Raw genomic sequence first — 18,625 nt, 5'->3', positions numbered from 1 at the left:
TAATTTTAAAATAAAAATGCATTTAATGCAGTAGGATTTGTCACAAAATTGACAGAAACTATTGACAGTCAATACAAGTTAATACTTTTAAAAAGTCTTGAGGCTGGACACTGGCAACGGCTCCTGCAACACAAACAAACACAAATGTTGTTAGTTGTTTGTGTTAGTATTTAGATTATATACATTTGTGCGGAAGTAATAATTAAAAAAAGCTGTAAAAATGTTCCTTCACTTCTTACCTTGGCGTGAAAACTAGTGCAACACTTAAAAGTTACCTTACCGATCCAACATTCACGAATGAAGTGGAGAGGAGGACTTTTGAGGAATGTTAGCTCTTTAGGTGAAGAGGAAGTTTTTTTGTTGTTTTTTGAAATGGTCTTTTTTAAAAACTCTTTTTGGAGTCTTTTTTTCCACTGCCATTTTCTTTTTCTTTTCTTTTTTTTTCTTTTTCTCTTTTTTTTGTTTTCGTTTGGCAGGTTGTTTTTCAGACCATTTCAATTCTTTATTTTTTTTTGTACAATCCAAAGAAAGTAAAGCCAAAAACTGAGAAGCCAAGCGTTCATACAAATCAGTGAAACCTGGACATAAAATATTTACACATGAGCATTTAAACCAGTCGAGCTAATGCTACTCGGCAAAAGCTAATATTTGTCATTCAGGTTCATTACAACACAGCTTTTTCTTTTCTCTTAAACCGAGACTAACATGTGTCTTAAACTAAACAGCCGTCACTATTTGTGTTTTCTGAATCAAAATAACAACAAAAAAAGAAATCATTTTTTTTCTTCGTTAAGAGCATTAAAAAAATTCAAAATTGATTCTGGTACACATTAAAATTAACCAAACTCACACATTTGTCGTTTGCTGTTAACACTGAGTGTGTGTGTGGGGGGAGAAACACTTGCAAAAGTAAAATGAACCGTTTTGATTTTTTAAACAGGCACTGAAATCTTATGAAGATGCTGGATTTGTTGCTTGTTTTCCACACCAGAGCAACCGGTGGGGAGGAGCCTGTGACTGCTCTTCATCTGCGCCAGGAGCGTGGCTCGTTGTCGTCGTCTTCCTCGTCGTCGTCCTGCAGCAGTGCATCGTCACTCAGTGACTCGTCTGGATACTGACAAGTGGATAAAACAAAAAAGAAAGTGATTAATGTTTTCTATAGTATATTAAAAAAAAAAGCAATTTAAAGTGAAAAGCCCTTTTAACTTTGAGCTCCATCAGCAGTCTGTTTACACCTGCATGTTTAGAAGGTCACATGAGGGACTCAGTTCTCAGACAGAACACGTGTTTAATGAAAAGTGCAAGTGGTCAGACAAAAGCCTCATAAAGACAGTTTTGGCTGTAATGTATAATGGCTCCCTCTTGTGTTCTATCATTGTAATACAACAAGAAATAGGTGTTTAATATGCTGGTACCATATCTGAGCAGAGACAATGAATGGAAATACCTCTACTTCAATAAAATGTGGCTTTATTTCAGCTTGAAAGGCAGGAAATCAATCAAGCCTGACCTTCCTCCTATAAAAAGGTCCAGTGTGAAACATTTATAAATGAATGAATATAGAATTTTAATGTATTGTTTGTCAAATATTTGAACTCCAGCACATGAGAGCGAGTACAAGTAATGCCGGCTTCAGTGTGTTGAGCTAATGAGAGTGTGGATAGGTTGTCATTGGAGTAAAAAGATTTGTTTTTATTAATGCAATCACTGATAAAACATTTATCTTATATACATTTTTTTTTAATAACGAATAATCACAGCAACTGACTTTTTAAAATCAAATCAATCACACAGAAATACCTCCACACAGTCTTTGGTGATGATTGAACAGGCCAGGGTGCACTCAGCGCACCCTGCTGAATCAAACGCTCTACATAATTTGAACTTGATCAGGATTTTATGGCTAGTTTTTACTCCTCCCTCCATGTTTGAATTAATATTTGAATTGAGAGTAAAAAGTGACAGCCCTCCTACTTGCGCAGCCAGACTCCACCCAAATAAACTCAATGCATAACCTAATAAACAGAGAAGGAAAGGGCAGAAGGTCACTGTAGTTTCCCGATGGACTTGGGAAAGGGAGGGATGAGTTTGTCGAAATCTGCAGTTTTACCATTAGATGTAACACATTTCCACACACTGGAAAGAAGAAAATAGAAGATTATAAAAAGCCTGCAAACCTCATTCTCTTCTGTTTCTGCCTCATCAGCATCTGCAGTACTATGAGTGGAGATGGGCTTGTGCCAGGCCAGATGTAAAACCTGGTTGTTGAATCTCACTCCACGAATAGCCGCCTACAGGTGAGAGCAGGAGGGAAAACACATCGGGTGTCAGACTCAGCTCTGGATAAGACATTATAACACAGGATGACAATAAAGAAATGATAAAAATACATCACCTGTTCAGCCTCTGCTCTCGTCCTGTAGGTAATGACTGCAGACCGGTTGTTTTCGTCAATCTGGCAATCTTCAATCTCTCCATATTGCTTCAAAAACCATAAACACACAGATTTTGTTAATTTTACAAACACGTTCAATCCTGTGCAACTAGGAAAAGAATTCTGTATACAGTATATCTTGTTATTAGTACCAGGACAGGAATTAATATTATAAAATATTGGGAGGAGATAGGGGCGTTTTCTTCTTCCCCTTAAAAGTTATATTTATAGTTTAGTTATATATACGTTCTTTACTTCCTCTAAATAATTACAATGATTCGGTGGATATTAAGTATTTTCTCTATTTTCTTTTAGGTTGACTTACAGCAAAGTGTGGCAGCAGGTCAACACAGTCTTCTTCGGTGAAACCAGAAATTTCCAGTGCCCGTGGTCGATGGTCCACAACAGAATGCAGTGGCACACCTCTTCCCCGTCCTCTGGAGCCCCTTCCCCGAGCTCTGAGAGAACCGCGTCCCCGAGCATGGACCCCCCGGCCTCGTCCTGTGGACAGGAGACCCTTTTTTGCGGCCTAGAATGTATAGAAAGAAGTAAAACACCATCACAAACACGGTTTTGGCTGCCGCTATTAAATTAACATGACAGTCAGCTAGCCACAAGGGGGCGAACAAGAGGTAAGGGGTGCCCGACTGGCATGCCCGCAGACCCTGCAGCAGCAGCACCTTTCAATCTGCAATGATTCTACATGATTCGACCGGAGCGAAACGGAACAGAGCAAACAGTGAAGAGTGAAACGTAAATAAAAAGCACCTTGAAGAGGATTGTAGTCCGTTGCCTGGAGGTGTTTAGAATTCAGGGTAGAGCAAATCATATGCAAAGAGCGTCTGTGCTACAGGGCAACACAACTAACTTCTTTAACCAGTTAAAAAAATATCACAGACCACAGTACGGCGAATGCATGAAGGCTAAAGCCTCAACGCTTCAAGGCTAGCTCACCAAGTCCCTGTCTGACACCAACCCAGCCAACCATAATAGCGACCCTGCATCATCCACCTCCCAAAGACACACTGAAATGCAGTAGCTTTTTACTTGGCCAAAGATAAATACTGTGAGCTAATCATTTTAGCTAAATAGTGCAGCCCTACTGTCTGACTAATCGGGTCATTTAAAGTAACAAGAGCACAAGTGCCCTTGTGTAGCTGTGTATGTAGCATTTTGACAAGTGAATACAAGCTTGAGGGACAGTTTCTTATTACCTCAATCTGCAGCTGGGTGTACTTGATCTTCAACAATGCTGTGTCTTCTCCAGACTGAGTCTTCTTGTATAGGTCCAGCTCGGCATCCAGCAGTTCCTTCTGTGCCTGAAAATATGAATAACTTACATTAGGAAAGATAATGTTGTAAGAAAGTCGGGGGAACTGGATGAGTGGAAATCAAATTCACAGTTGCCTTTGACTCTATAAATACCTTCTGGAGCTAGGGGTCTCTCAATCAATACAATCTCAAAAGACCTAGTTTGATACCGTGAGGAAGCATCAGTGTGATCATGTTGTTTGACTAGAGCTGAAACAATTAATTGATTATTAATCGATTACTAAATTAATCGACAACTGTTTTGATAATCGATTAATCGGTTCAAAGCTTGTTTCATGATTAAAACAAGATCTCTGATTGTTTAAGCTTCTTAAATGTGAGTATTTTCTTCATTTCATTGCTCTGGATAACAAAGAAATTATTAGAAGTTAATCATTTTGGTTTGTGGACAAAACAAGACATTTGAGAACATCATCATTTCCAGGAGTGACAAACACCGATCAACATTTTTTAAGGTTTTCTGATATTTTATGGACCAAGCGACTAATCAATTAATCGAGAAAATAATCGACAGATTAATCGATTATGAAAATACTCGTTAGTTGCAGCTCTAATTCTGACTAGTGTAAGCAGTACACCACTCAAAGTATAAAACATTAGTTGCATCCCTTGCAATGCACTTGTTAACACCGTGATGAAAAAAAAATCTAAAACATTTTTGGAATGCAGTGAACACTTTCAGCTCGCCTTTTGATATTCAAGATCTTTGAGACTTCAAGATAAACTTCCAAGTCCAGTTGCTACTGACTCAATGTGTTTTAGATACTTTTGATCTTTGTCTGATTTTAAACTTCAAACATTCAGACGATGCTTCGAAATCAGTTGGGGACGACCAGGAAGCACCAAGACACGAATTTATGTCTTTTCTACACAAGTATCAAAAAACAAGGCTGGGGAAATGGAAAAGCAGCGCTGGCGGCATCGTTTTTTTTTTATTACTTTGAGTTCATTAAATGCAGTTAGGCTGCAGCAACTTCAGTCGTCTGCAGCTCCAAGGTTTTGGTTGCTCAGTAAAGACAGACACGACAGAAGTGCCCTTTGGCTTCTCTGAATTTTTGATGCTCCATATGAGCAACCCTTCAAAAAGTAATAAAAATCTAAACACTTGTGCAACTGAACAGTTTGTGTTGCTGGAAGAGAACGCTACCTGGGCCTTGCTCTTGGCAGCGCGCAGTGGGTTGTTGCTGTTGCTCGAGATTCCCTTTATCTCCTCTTGAAGCTTCGTGATACTCTTGGTTAACGTGTCCAAAGTCTCCATGATCGTGGCTTTGTCCTTTTGTATTTTGTTCTTCTCAAGTTTGGATATCAGAAGCTGCAGGAAAAAAGTAACATCAGACAGTTTTTTCAGCCACCTGACACAAATAATGATTTAATATTGTCGCGACATTATGGAGGATTTTTCTGTAAACACTACGCCTGTGTCAAAATGGGATAATATCAACATTTCATATTATGACTATACTAGCAAAAATAATTGTAAATCTGATCATTGAAAAACTATTTAAAAATCACATTTTACTACACACACTTCAGTCTTATGTTACTGAAGTGGTGAGTCGGTCCAATTTTACAGCTAATGTACAGCTACATAGTGCTGATGGTTTATTTTTGTCCATGCAGAGTGTATACTATTATGCTGTAATATGCCTTTGTTGTCGGAACCCAGAATTTACATGGCCATGGATTTTCCAAGATGGTTGCCGCCATATAAACGCAGCCATTCTTACCGTTAATAGCACCTCTGTTGTATTTGTTTCACAGTAAACCTGTCGTACACATAGTGCTGTGTAATCTTTAAGCACAAGCGTGTCGCTATGGTGTTTGTGTCCACAAAATACAATGTAGAGCGTTTGCATTGCATTTTCACCTTAACTTGAGTGGAACGCAGCAATAAAAGTGTAATATATTCTTTATTCTAGATAATCTTACCTTCTGTGTCTCTATGTGCTTCTCCAGTATTTCCTGCTTCTTCTTCCTTACATCATGTTGTAGTTTTAGTGCTTCCTGTGAATTTTAACAATGTTTTGTCAGTATGAAAATCAGAATTGCTTGTTTTCCTATGTGCCCCTTTTGGAATATCCCTTCAATTTCTCTTATACCCTACCTGCTTTTTCTTCAGGGCCTCCTCAGAGGTTTTCTGTGCTGCCTTCAGGGCGACGGGATTGTACACAGTTTTTGTGAGGCCCAGGGACGTTGAATAGACCTGAAAAGAGGGCAAATAAATGTACACGCAGATAGGCAGAAACACCAGGTAACAGAAATTTTAAACAGAACAGAAACTAACTTTTTCAACAGGAGCTGCTGGTTTGGGAGAAAAACCCAAACGGTCCTTTACTGGCACTTTGGAGGTATTCTGCGGAGAAAAAAAGGAAACTATTATATACACTATATGCACACATTTTACAGTACATGCAAAAACCCTCGACACCACTACACCCACCTGAGCTGCACCGGCTGTACTGGAGTCTTGGGAGGACTCGGAGTCTGCGGGGAGCATTGGTCCAAGGCGGTCTTTGACAGACTGCTTCAGAGAAGCAGCTGAGGGCTGACAAATGACAAATATTAAATGTTAATCAAACTGTACATCAAATTTAATGAAGCACATTTTAACCGAGCAAATGTCAGCAACTCTGACGTCTGGATTTCTTCCAGTGCTGGACCTTTGTGTGAATCTGTATCAACTGCTTCGCTTCATCCCTTCCCACATACAATGACTCATAATAACAGTGTAAGTGGAGGCGGCAGCGCTTGCATTAATGCAACAGGTTCTTCTAAGTGACAAAATGTAAGAGCCAGGAGAGAACAATAATGTGGCGGAGCCAAACCCACTTGTATAAATGATGAACAGCACCTTTGAGGACAAGTGTTACATTTCACACAGTAACATAGAAACAAACCACTGAATGTTGCTCTATATTGAAGCTGAAACAATCGCAACTGCTATATTTGTCTCTCCCAAATTGTTTTCTTCACTTTAGTTTTGACTAGAGCTGCAACTAAAGATTATTTTCATAATCGATTAATCTGTCGATTATTTTCTCGATTAATCGATTGGTCCGTAAAATATCAAAAAAAACCTGTTTTTGCATTTAAGAAGCTTAAAAAAAATCGGAAATCTTGAAAATCATGGAAAAAGCTTCAAACCGATTATCTAAATAGTTGTCGATTAATAATCGATTAATCGTTTCAGCTCTAGTTTTGACAAAGTCTGTAGAACAATAAAGGGGTGGCACTACAAGTATGATATTGATATTGATATTGAGGCTCTAATTTTTTTTTAATACCAATTGAAGCAAAAAATGTCCACGTTCTATTAATAAGGCTTATTTGTATGAAAATGTGTTGGTGGGCATTTCACCTTTGCTAAGAATTGATCAGTATATCAATTGAATTGACTAATATTGGTCCACTCTTTTTTAACAGCCATGTGAGGTTTCTGGATATTGGCAGGAAATGGAACCCGCTGCCGTGCACATTGATCCAAAGCATCCCAAATACACTCAATAGGTGACATGTTAGCAAACTGGAATACTTTCAGTTTCCCGAAATTGTGTAGATACTTGGAAAATAGGGCTCAGCATTTTCACGCTACAATATATGGGGGAAGGCAGCAGATTAATGACACAACAATGGGGCTTAGGATATGCACATTCAAACAAGCGAGCGATTCTTTGTCAGTAGCTGAATCCACTGTGGGCCATTCTGGTTTTACATTAGTTTGTAAAAAATGGATGGATAACCTTGGAAAAGGTAAACAAAAACAAATCTTTCACAAATTAGAGGGGGGGTGGAGAAATTGGCCTTTTATGTGATTAAATCTTTGAGTTAAACTCATGACAATTAAAGTAAACTTTTTATTGAGTATTAAACTGTACTGTGTAAAAACGTTTTTCAGCTACTCGTACCTTCTACATTCATTTTACTATAAAAGGTATATTTAGGGTTTAAGTGCACCAACTTCCTAGAAATCTGTATTTAACTGTCACTAACAGATCAAATGAGGGAGCAATAAACCAGCAGCTCCTGTGTCCCCATGAGCTAAAAACACAGATTTTTCTCTATGGACTTGGGTAAAGAAGTTTATGAACTTCACTTGTTAAAACAAAACAAGCCTGTTCTGAATGACCCTGTTAAAATACAAGAATTTCACCAATGCTGGTTGTGACTGCTGCTGTAGGCGAGACTGGCCCTGAACTTCATTGTCATCCTCTCGAAACCAGTGCACCCTGATGAAACGGTTGTTGAGAACAGCTTCTATGCTTTGAATAGCCCGCCTGGCCTCATCTGGAGTGGCAAACTGGATCAGTGCAGCTTCTGGGTTATTCTGGTACGCCACCTGTGAGAAGAAATAATAATAAACATGTATATGTATATGTATATGTATATATATATACACACATACATATATATATATATATATATATATATATATATATATATATATATATATATATATATATATATATATATATATACATATATACATATATACACATATATATATATACACATATATATATATATATATACACACACATATATATATATATATATATATAAATATATACACACATACATATATATACATTTTACCTATATATATATATATATATATACACACATACATATATATATATATATATATATATATATATATATATATATATATATATATATATATATATATATATATATACACATATAAAAACACTTCTACAAGAAATGCAGCTCAAAATGATTTACAGTTAAATTGCAAGCACTGGATGCTTTATATGAAATTAAAAACTGCATAAAGGAAAATCAGTTGGTCACTGCAGCCACCTTCTGGCAGGAAATGGTAGAGGAGCAAAAGAAGGCTACCTGACAGGCCTACAGTGTTTGTGTTTGTTTCCTTCTTTTTTATATATAAAAGATCTAGTTCTTAATCAACAAGGATAAACAGGATCAAGAATTGGATTCCACCAAATCCTTAGACACAATTTACTGACTGGTTGATTTATCATGTGGGCTTCAATTGCAAGTGTATTTCACTGTCACAAAGGTGGAGTTCTCACAATCAACATGTAATGACATAGAGAAGGAATTTTGATTACAACAATGTTGCTTGAGCATCAGAGTGTAAAATGTCTAAAGGGGCACTAAATTATTTTCGATGTCTGGCATAAATGAATGAAGGAAAAACAGATGCCTTTCAAAAATAAAACCCATTAATGTAAATGTGAATGATTAAAACAATTTCTAATATTTTTGTTTGTTTGCTCCATATATATATAAAAAAAATCAATAAAACTGACAAAAAACTCACAAAACTTTTGGTTTGTGAACAAAGCATTGTCATTTTGAGGTTTGGGAAGCAGCGATCAACATTTTATGACATTGTATGGACCAAACAACAAATATATTAATCGACAGAATCATCAGATTAATCTATCATGACATTACTTCATAAAACCACGACACTGATTCACAACTCAATAACCCTCACAAACCCACATATGGACTATTGTATTGTTTCACTTGGTCAGTAAATCACAATGTTTTAATGACTATTCATTGAAGATGTGCCTGTTCTGTCCACTGCATCACAAAGGGACTGACCTGTAGGTTGACGATGGTGCCAAACTTGCTGAAATGTTCATTGAGTTTGCTGATGTTGTTGAGCTCAGGAGGAATTTGTCGAACCAGCAATTTGGTGTTTGCAAAGAATGGAACTCTTTTGTGGAAGCCCTGGTGGTTAGGTTTGTTAAAGTTTGGTCTGAATGAAGAAGAAGAAAAAAAAACAACTCAGCTACAGTACTTATCATAAGATATGTCAAATTTGAGATCAACAAAAATGGGCGTCTTACTTGTCAAACCAAGGTTTCTTGGCGGGGAGACCTCCATCGTGGGAGACGGCTGGTCTCTTTCTCGGGTCAGACTCCATAACAATGCGCATACAGTTGTTAGGAATCTTGTCTGGGGAGGGACAAATGCAATCACGGTCCGATTAACAACCAAAAAGTGTAACAAGAACAAATGTGTGCATAACGTATTGACTATTAATGATTACAGTCATATCTGTGACATCTAATGCAAATTTTAACTGGTAAACCTTTCCAAGAGCTTAATCTTATGCAGTTAATCCTCTTTATTTAGATAAGGCTTTAACAGTATCATTAGTGATTTTAGTGGATCATTTTTTTTTGGTTTCATTACAATATGATTTTTGGATTATTGATATTTAGAAGTATGTTAATTAAATTGCTAGTTTTGTTTAGCAGATCTTCAAGTTTGTTATTTAATCTGCTTGATTTGGGCATGGAGTGTGCATCACACATTCTTTAGGTCAGAGGGACCAGAATGCAGAAGGTTTTTTTCTACCAGAGTGAGAGGCAGACCTTTGTTCTTTTTATTCGTTTGCTTGCTTTTTGACAATAAAACCACACAAAAAGCCAATAATCTGCATAAACATTGTTTCTTTCACCTGCATACAATTCACACCCATGGTGAAAAAGCAGTCTTCTGATCTAAACATACAATTTTACAAAACCCCTGCAACCCATCTGTGGGTCCCTAACCCCTGATGTAACTGATGTGAGCAATACCTCTTTGTGGCTTGTCGATCTCTCCCATTGTGAGTCCAATCAAGTTGGGTCTCTGGGCATTGACCCGATGGCGGTAGATTGGCCTGGAGGTATTGGTGATGCTGGGAGCTTCAGGATTGTACACATCTGCTTCATAGTTGTCTGGTGAGGAGAGAGCATTTTAAAATAAGATAAAAAAAAAAATACTGTAGCAACGACTTATAAAGACACATTTAAACGTTTAAAGATATACTGCATTTACCAGAGGGGAAGAGAGGTGCTGAAGGCTGAGGAAGTGAGGGTCGCATTCCGGAGGTGACAATAGTGGGAACAGAATTGGTGATGGAGTTGAGAGGGACATCCATGCTGGGCGGCTGCAGTGGAGGCAGTGGAGGAGGGGGACCTGTGTCAGAACCAGACAAACAAAAAAACATGTCAAACCAAAGTGCTTCCTCTTTATGTCACTGTTACGTTTACAGTTGAGTCCGTTTAGTCACAAACTTCAGCCTACTGGAAATTATTATTATTGGAAGAAGAAGAAGAAATATGGATAAAAGGCACACAACAGGAATATAAAGCTGACTTTTAAGTTAGAGATTGAGATATGAGCTTTAATTCTTCACTGTTTCCCCTAAAATATGCTTTTCGGCAGTGGTGCTGTTGTTCTGTGTCCATGGGGATGCAACTCATAGCTCATAGTAGTCAAATTAGTGTCAAATACATTGGCTATTGAAACGTTGCAGATGAGATTATTAGGGCCAGAGCACCAAGTGGCACAAATGCACAAATCTTCCTTTTCTTCTTTTACCCAGATGATCATGTTTTGGCAGCTTGAGCATGCTCAAAACTCATTAAACGTTGTTTGATATTCTACACTGAGAAGTGTAATAATGCTCTCCAGAGTTTGAAATTCTTAATTCCATGAGCCCCACATATTTGCTGAAAAGATTGTCCAAGTTTTGGAAAAGAAAGAAAAAAAAACAACATAAAAATATGTGGCTTAACCAGGAATGATGTGCTATGACATTTCTAAGCATTGTGCGAGTGCTGCTGCTTTTGATTTGTGCAAGGCAGATCAGTGGAGGAGACAGATTTGATCATCATCATCATCACTAATACCCCAAGTACCCAATACAGCAATGTAAAAATGTATGAGGGGAAAGAGAAGGAGCAAAAGAAAGTTCAAAGCAGCAACATTATGGAGGTCAACTATCGTAACATGAGTAATGTTTGTAAATGTAAAAATTATACTCCATGGCCAATTAGTTATTCTCACTCACCTTCTCCTACACCACATTCCTGACACTAATGATATTTGCTAATAATTATCATCAAAGGGGCCTAGTTTTGTTCATGAACCCATTTGTAATAGAGAAAATAAAGAAGAATCCTACCTGCAACAGGTGGAAGGCTGGGTGGAAGGGCACCTGGTGGGGGCACAGGGGGCCGCAGGTTGACGGGTGGAGGGTTCATGAGTGGTGGTGGTGGAGGGAGCCCTGGAGGAGGCAGTTGTTCCACACCTGGGATTGGTGGAGGTTGGAAGGGCAACATGTTGGGCAAACTGACATCCTCCACTACAACTGGGTCACTTCCATGGTCGAAAGGACACATGTCTCCACGCATGCAGAAGCCCTTCTCTGGAAACGATAGCAAACATGTGTAGAACATCAAACACTTACAACTACAATATAACAAAAAACAGCCATTTGTAGCAGAGGTTTACCAATATTGGATTCATAACCCATTCCAAAAGAGAAACAAAACACATTAAAAAGAAATAAATCAGAAGAATGTTTTATAAATGACAGCATTGATTAAATAAAATCAAAATTTTTAAACCTTGAATGACTTAATGACAACTCGTAGTGCATCTATTACCACAAGGTGGCAGAAGCAGCAGGCTTGTGTTTAGTGGACTGCATGTGTTTGCAGAAATACTGAAGGGAGCTTCTTACCATCGTAGTCGCGGCATCGCTTCCTCTGTTGAGGTGGTGGTCCCCTGCTAAAAGGGCCATGGTCCAAAGGGTGCGGGTCAGGGCAGAAGTCTGACCAACTCTCGGTGGCGCTGTTGCTGTGATGGTGACTCGGGGCGATGACCGTAATGGTGCTGCTCAGCGTTGGCACAGGGAAGTGCGAAGTGGTTGCAGTGGAGATTTGCACTGCTGTCGTGTAGCCATCACCGACCTCTGACCTTTCCCCCCTTTCATGATCGTACTTCAATTTTCCAGAATCTCTTTCTGTGAACACACAGTGGACATGTAAACCAATAAAACAAGGATTACAGTGTATGAGCCGTCAATACAGATAATCTAGAGGGAGACAATGGGTATTAGGACAGTGTGGTGTATTTGGTCTCTTTCTTAATAGTGTAATAAAAATGGTAAAAAATTAATTCTAATCTATAAAAAACATGAGTGGCCGGACTGTGGCGAATGTGCAAAACTGGACATCAGTCAGGTTCTTACCTCTACTCCTGCTCCTAGATCGAGTTCTGCTGTGAGACCGAGTTCTGCTGCGATCACGATCCCCTCTGTCCCTGTCCCTTTCTCTGTCACGATCACGGTTGCGATCTTTGCTCCAACTACGGCTACGGCTCCGACTGTAACTGCGACTGCGGCCTCTCCTGCGATTGTAGCGGTCGCGGTACGAGTCCCTCCTTGGTGGGATGCGGTCATAATCCCGCTTCCTGGGGCGATCATCTCTCTTACGGTCGTCCCCTCTCCTGAGAATTTGGATGAACAATGGCATTTAGTGAGAAGTAAATGGGAGACTGAGACAAAAAAGGGAGAAAAGAAATCACACCAATGCAAGCGGCTAGTGCACCCACCTGTTGTCTCTACTGTGACGAGAGCTTGATTGTGGAGGGCTGTGAGTCACCCGCCGAGAAAACTTCTTCTCTCTGTCTTCTTCACGATTTGTCTGAACAATGAAAAAAGTAACTTCTGAAACATTTACAAAATCAAAAGACAGCCACTGACATGAGTCATCCTCCATGTTGTTTTAATTGTAGCATATGAAGACGTTGACAAATTTGTTGGTATCCTTTCATGGAAAACAAGAACCCACAACAATATCTCTGAAATAACTTTGAGATTTCTGACAGAGAGTTTGGTCCACTTTTCCTGAGCAAGCTGCTCTAGCTGCCTCATCTTTGAATACACATTGTATTTTTCAGATCTTTCCATAGATGTTCAGTAACCTCCACGGATGTTGATGACCTCGACATGAAGCCAATTAAGAAAGTAATAGATGGAATCGTTTCACCTCTAGCATATCTCTGCAACCTGTCATTTCAGACAGGGACATTTCCCACCAAAATGAAAGTGGCAAAGGTAATGCCATTGTTCAAGAAAGGGGACATGCACAAATTTACTACTACTACAACTGTCAAAAATTCTGGAGAAACTATTTAACGATAGGCTAGACAACTTCATTGAGAAACACAATCTGCTATACGATAGCCAATATGGATTCAGAAGAAACCACTCGACGGCACTAGCTGTAGAAATCATTACTGATGCTGTTGACCAGAAATTACATTCAATAGGAATTTTCATAGACCTAAAAAAAGCATTTGACGCCATCAACCATGATATCTTGATAGCTAAACTGGAGAGATATGGTATTAGAGGCATAGTACTCGAATGGGTCAAGAGCTATCTTCACAACAGATCTCAATACGGTAAGATGGGCGATAACACATCGACTTGCTTGGACATAGTTTGTGGGGTCCCACAAGGGTCAGTACTGGGTCCAAAACTGTTTATACTATACATTAATGACATATGCAAGGTATCCAATATTCTGAAATTAATACTATTCGCAGATGACACTAATATTTTCTGTTCTGGGGATGACTTAAACCAATTAGTGGAAACAGTCAATAATGAAATGGCCAAGCTTCATGTGTGGTTTAATATAAATAAACTATCATTAAATTTAGAGAAATCTAAATATATGCTGTATGGGAAAGGCCATAAGAAAAGTATTAACATACAAGTTAATGGAGTGGATATTGAAAGTGTTAGTGAGTACAAAGTGCTGGGAGTGATTATTGATGACATGTTAAGTCGTACACCAGACACCTAAAAGGTAAGCTGGCCAGGAGTGTGTTCATACTTTGGAGGGCACAAAAACTACTAAATCAGAAGGCACTATACTTGTTGTATTGCGTACTAATCTCACCACACCTGCAATACTGTACAGAGGTTTGGGGACACAATTACAAAACCACTACTTATCCCATTTATACTCCAAAAAAGAGCCTTGAGAATTCTACCAATTACAGAGAACATACAAATCAACTATTTATCAAATCAAAAATACTCAAATTATATGACTTAATAAACTACCGCACAGTGCAGATGATATACAGGGCTGCCAACAAAAGGCCTCCTCATAATATACAGATATTATTCCTGACCAGAGGGGAGGGACACAATCGGAGAGGGAACATGATGTTCAGGCAGAGAAGGGTAAGAACTACATTAAAATAATTTACCGTATCGGTCACGGGTGTCAGACAGTGGAATATTCTAGATGAGGAGATGAAAAAAATCACCAAACGGAGTGTATTTAAAAAGAAGTATGTAGATATGACTATTAATCGATACAGAATGACCCAGGAAGAAAGTATGACAAAAGGTCAGAGACAGAAATCTGTAGACACCGTGTGGAGACGGCAGTGGAAGCAAACGTAACCAAACAAAAACAAGAAGCGAATGTACCCAAACAACAGCTGACATTGATAAGCACAAATGTCAACACATGAGAAGTATTTAGCTGCCCCTGTGAATCGAGCCACTGCGGAGAATCAATTGATCCAAGATGGAACTGCTAAGCTGGTCACTGAATGCGATCGACAGAGTGTTCTCAACAAGAAGTGCAGGATCTGGTGAACCTAGTTGCCCAGATGGGACCTTTATGGCTGGCTATATTCGGGACAGATGGGATAAGTAGAGAGTCGTGTGCCTTGCCGTACTGGATGTCGAGGATGTGTATGTGATGAGTGATCTAACTGACATCACCGAAATAAACATAAACGCTTCAACGTGGGCGTGGTCATCACAACATGGCTGCATGAAACTGCTGTGACTTCGTTTTATACACGACACACACAAACTAGCGAGTAGTAAAGCAGTTATTTTCAATGTAAAGAATCATTAGAATCAGTTAATTGAAAAGTTTTGTTTAGTACTAACTCCATGACTGGAGCACAGACTCCGTCAGACACAGTCACTGAACTGAAATGCAGCGGCAGAGATTGTGATGCAGCTCATCGCTCGCAATTGCAGGCTTTCAGCAGTGTTGATGGTAAATACATCACACTCCTCAGTTAAATATTGAGATTTTAGACATTTCCGTGCTAAATGTTGGACATTAATGCACGATTTCAGGATTTCTAACTGACTTGAACAGTTCACCTTTTATTCAGTTTTATTTTTCTATCAGACTTCTTGCTCATGCCTCTTCCAGTGACGGCACTATGACCAATCAGTCGACAGTCTGATGCCACTGTGTATAGTATCAGCTCAGCTAGCTCGGAAGCAGTAGTAGTAGTCATAGAGTCCATGTAGTGGAAAACTGCCATAAGCCATTTTCGGGTGCATTTAGCTCCAGTGTTTAGTTGGAGACATTAATGCAAAGACTGTTTTCCTACATAGGGCAGGTTTTTCTTTGGCTGCTGGATACCTAGATTGCACAGTAGGTATGGCGACCTTATTTTAGAGAGCTTCATTGAACATGAACATAGTGCCGACGAGACTTGACAAAACGCTCCAGGCCTGTGTCAAATGAACAAAAAATATTCTTCTTGAGGCTTTGCAGGTTGTCAAAAAGCATTTCTACCTATGTTTAAAAAGGTGTTGGATGGTGCAATCCTACATTGAGGATCCTTGACCCCAGCCCTCTGGAACTTTACTTTTTCAAAGTTGGCCTTTCTAAATAAGTAGCAGAATTGGTCTGACCTAGATATTTCTTGTATCATTTAAATGTGTAAATCATGTTGCTACGTTTTCGATTTGCAACCACCAAATTGTTTCATTACTATGTTAAATATTTCATGTAAAGTCTAGTATTTCCTAAGTATCTTGGAGTGGCGGGAGCGACTGCCTGTGCTACAGAGGCTATTTTACGTAAATGTTAAGGTTTTTAGGTGTGCCTTGGGCAACAAAAGAAAATTACCTCCTCTTTTTTCTGCTCTTCCTTCTCAACTTTGCTCACAGATGCTGGTACTTCTGACTGAGGGAGGTAACATTTGTTGTTAATGGCTTCAAACAGCTTATCCACAAAGAGCTGGGTCTCTGAAAGAAGATAATGTAAATTAAGAGATGATATTTCAATGCAACAACAAGCAATAACATTTATTGTCTGAACAGCTATTTGACTGGAAGCCAATTATCCAACAATGTTGGGTAACTAGTTGTTACAAAGCTCAAACCTTTAAATCCAATTTAGTCATTTAAAACGACTACGTTGTTTTGAAAAATGACGACTACACTTGTGAACACAATGTGAGCAAATAATATTTATGAGGAATAATAATGGAGCGAGGTATTATTTACCTTTCTGGAGAAACACATCCAACTGGTCGATACACAGTGCTTTTAATTCCTTCTCGGTTTTATCCTTTTTCACCAAAGCAACAACGTACTTTGCGAGGGCAGAAGGGTCTGCATCACAGCTGAGGACGCGAAGGAACAATTCGTAAGGCACAAGAAAATTTAAATAAAACACATGTTGAAATGAGTAGCTAAGTGGTACAGAAAGGAAACAGCCCTGCGGTTAACGATACTTACATGGGCTCAAGGGTTTCAGATAGCCATGTTTTCAAGGCATCAAGGTTTTCAATTATCATTTTGAATCCAGCCGAACTCTCTCGCGCCCTCTCCACCGCGGCCAGATTTAACCTCCGCTGCTTTGATGTGGCTCACTTACTTACTCGTTCATCTGGATGACCAACACTCACCAATCTCTTGCTGGGCCTTGTTTTTAAAAGCGACGTTTGCTAAATGTGGCCGCGTTAGCGTTACCAGGCTAGTTAGCAAAAGTGGGGCTCTGCGCGTGCCGCTTTGTTTCTCGACTCTCGTCTTTACTTTTATCCCGGAGGTGCACGGAGAGCGAGTCTGTTGTTTGTCAACGTTCAACCAACAAACTCCGAACGCTGAGAATTATCAAAGTACAACGATAGGTTCACCCACGTTAAACACGTATTTCCCCCCTCTCACAACGAATTACTTCCGGGTAAAAAATGTTTACTTCCGATGTTGTTCTCGTTCAGATAATATCGCGAGATAGAGAGAGGGCGTTACTGAGAGGCATTCGGTTCGGGCAGTCCGTGCCCTCTGCTGTTATAACAGGGTAGGCTACAGGACAGACATATAACTTAAATACTGTAATAAAGTCAAGAATACTTCCAAAAATGTTTTTGTTATTTTTAATGGAGTTTTCCTCTCTTATTACACCCCTGCTAACGTTATGACCTGCCTGCAACATCTCTCTATTGCTTCAAGGATCATCTGTCTGTCTTTCTTTGGTCTGTCCAGGTCACTTGACAGGCATCAAAGTCATGAAGGGCAAACTGTGTCTGCGTCCCCCACATTAACAAGCACACCTGTTATTATATCAATAACATCATATTTATACATTCATCCAGAAGGAACCTTATCGCAACTCTTTATAATAGAGGTGTCAAACTGACCACGTAATATCATGTTATCATGAAAACACATTATTAAATGGATCACATTCAACATTAGATTACACACATATATGCTTAGAGTCACTGTGCAAATTGTCTGTGCGAAAACCATCTCTTCTGGCTCAGCAAACCATTCTGCTCAGATGGATGGACAAAACCACAGAAAGATCAGGCATTCACTTCAGTTCCCACAATGGAAATTCTAGGAAACATTTGGCACCTTTTTAAATGCATTCAAGCGCTTATAAAAGAGAGGTAAAAGGTCTTCAAACCTTAATCAAGCAAGTCCAGATGCCCACAGCCAAGGTTTCCTCTGGTACTTGGAGGAAAATCAGAAATAGTGTTCTACTATATATATCAGGTTATGTGATCGAAGTGTTTCATTGTTTATTTCCTACCTGCTTGTTCCCTTTCATTCTTTGTCTTAACGGATGTATTGTTTCATGACAATAAAACAACTGTTTTTTTGTTGTTTTTTTGAATCAAATATTTCTGTAATTTATTAGTATATATTAAGCATTTTTTCCCTACATGGCGTTGCGTCTTCTTCCAATAATAAGAATGATAATAATTATTTCCTGCAATGCCACTCTCCAC

General features: G+C 38.9%; 1 protein-coding gene across 1 annotated transcript; it reads right to left on the bottom strand.

Moving 5' to 3' along the window:
* rbm26 (RNA binding motif protein 26) lies at positions 1 to 17,574 on the bottom strand. The gene is made up of 22 exons (XM_044030759.1): positions 17,127 to 17,574; positions 16,893 to 17,011; positions 16,513 to 16,631; positions 13,157 to 13,248; positions 12,795 to 13,051; positions 12,285 to 12,566; positions 11,724 to 11,966; positions 10,592 to 10,732; positions 10,351 to 10,491; positions 9,613 to 9,721; positions 9,365 to 9,521; positions 7,917 to 8,102; positions 6,207 to 6,311; positions 6,051 to 6,119; positions 5,871 to 5,969; positions 5,696 to 5,770; positions 4,914 to 5,078; positions 3,649 to 3,753; positions 2,760 to 2,963; positions 2,396 to 2,482; positions 2,178 to 2,291; positions 1 to 1,114 (listed from the first exon to the last, which is right to left on the bottom strand). The coding sequence occupies exons 1-22, from the start codon at positions 17,183 to 17,185 to the stop codon at positions 1,025 to 1,027; spliced, it is 3,018 nt and encodes a 1,005-aa protein (XP_043886694.1). The 5' UTR covers positions 17,186 to 17,574; the 3' UTR covers positions 1 to 1,024.
* Between the last annotated feature and the right edge of the window lie 1,051 nt (positions 17,575 to 18,625).

Source organism: Solea senegalensis, linkage group LG7 (genome assembly GCF_019176455.1).
Source record: "Solea senegalensis isolate Sse05_10M linkage group LG7, IFAPA_SoseM_1, whole genome shotgun sequence".
Taxonomy (NCBI): Eukaryota; Metazoa; Chordata; class Actinopteri; order Pleuronectiformes; family Soleidae; genus Solea; species Solea senegalensis.
This window is presented reverse-complemented; position numbering and strand designations above follow the sequence as displayed.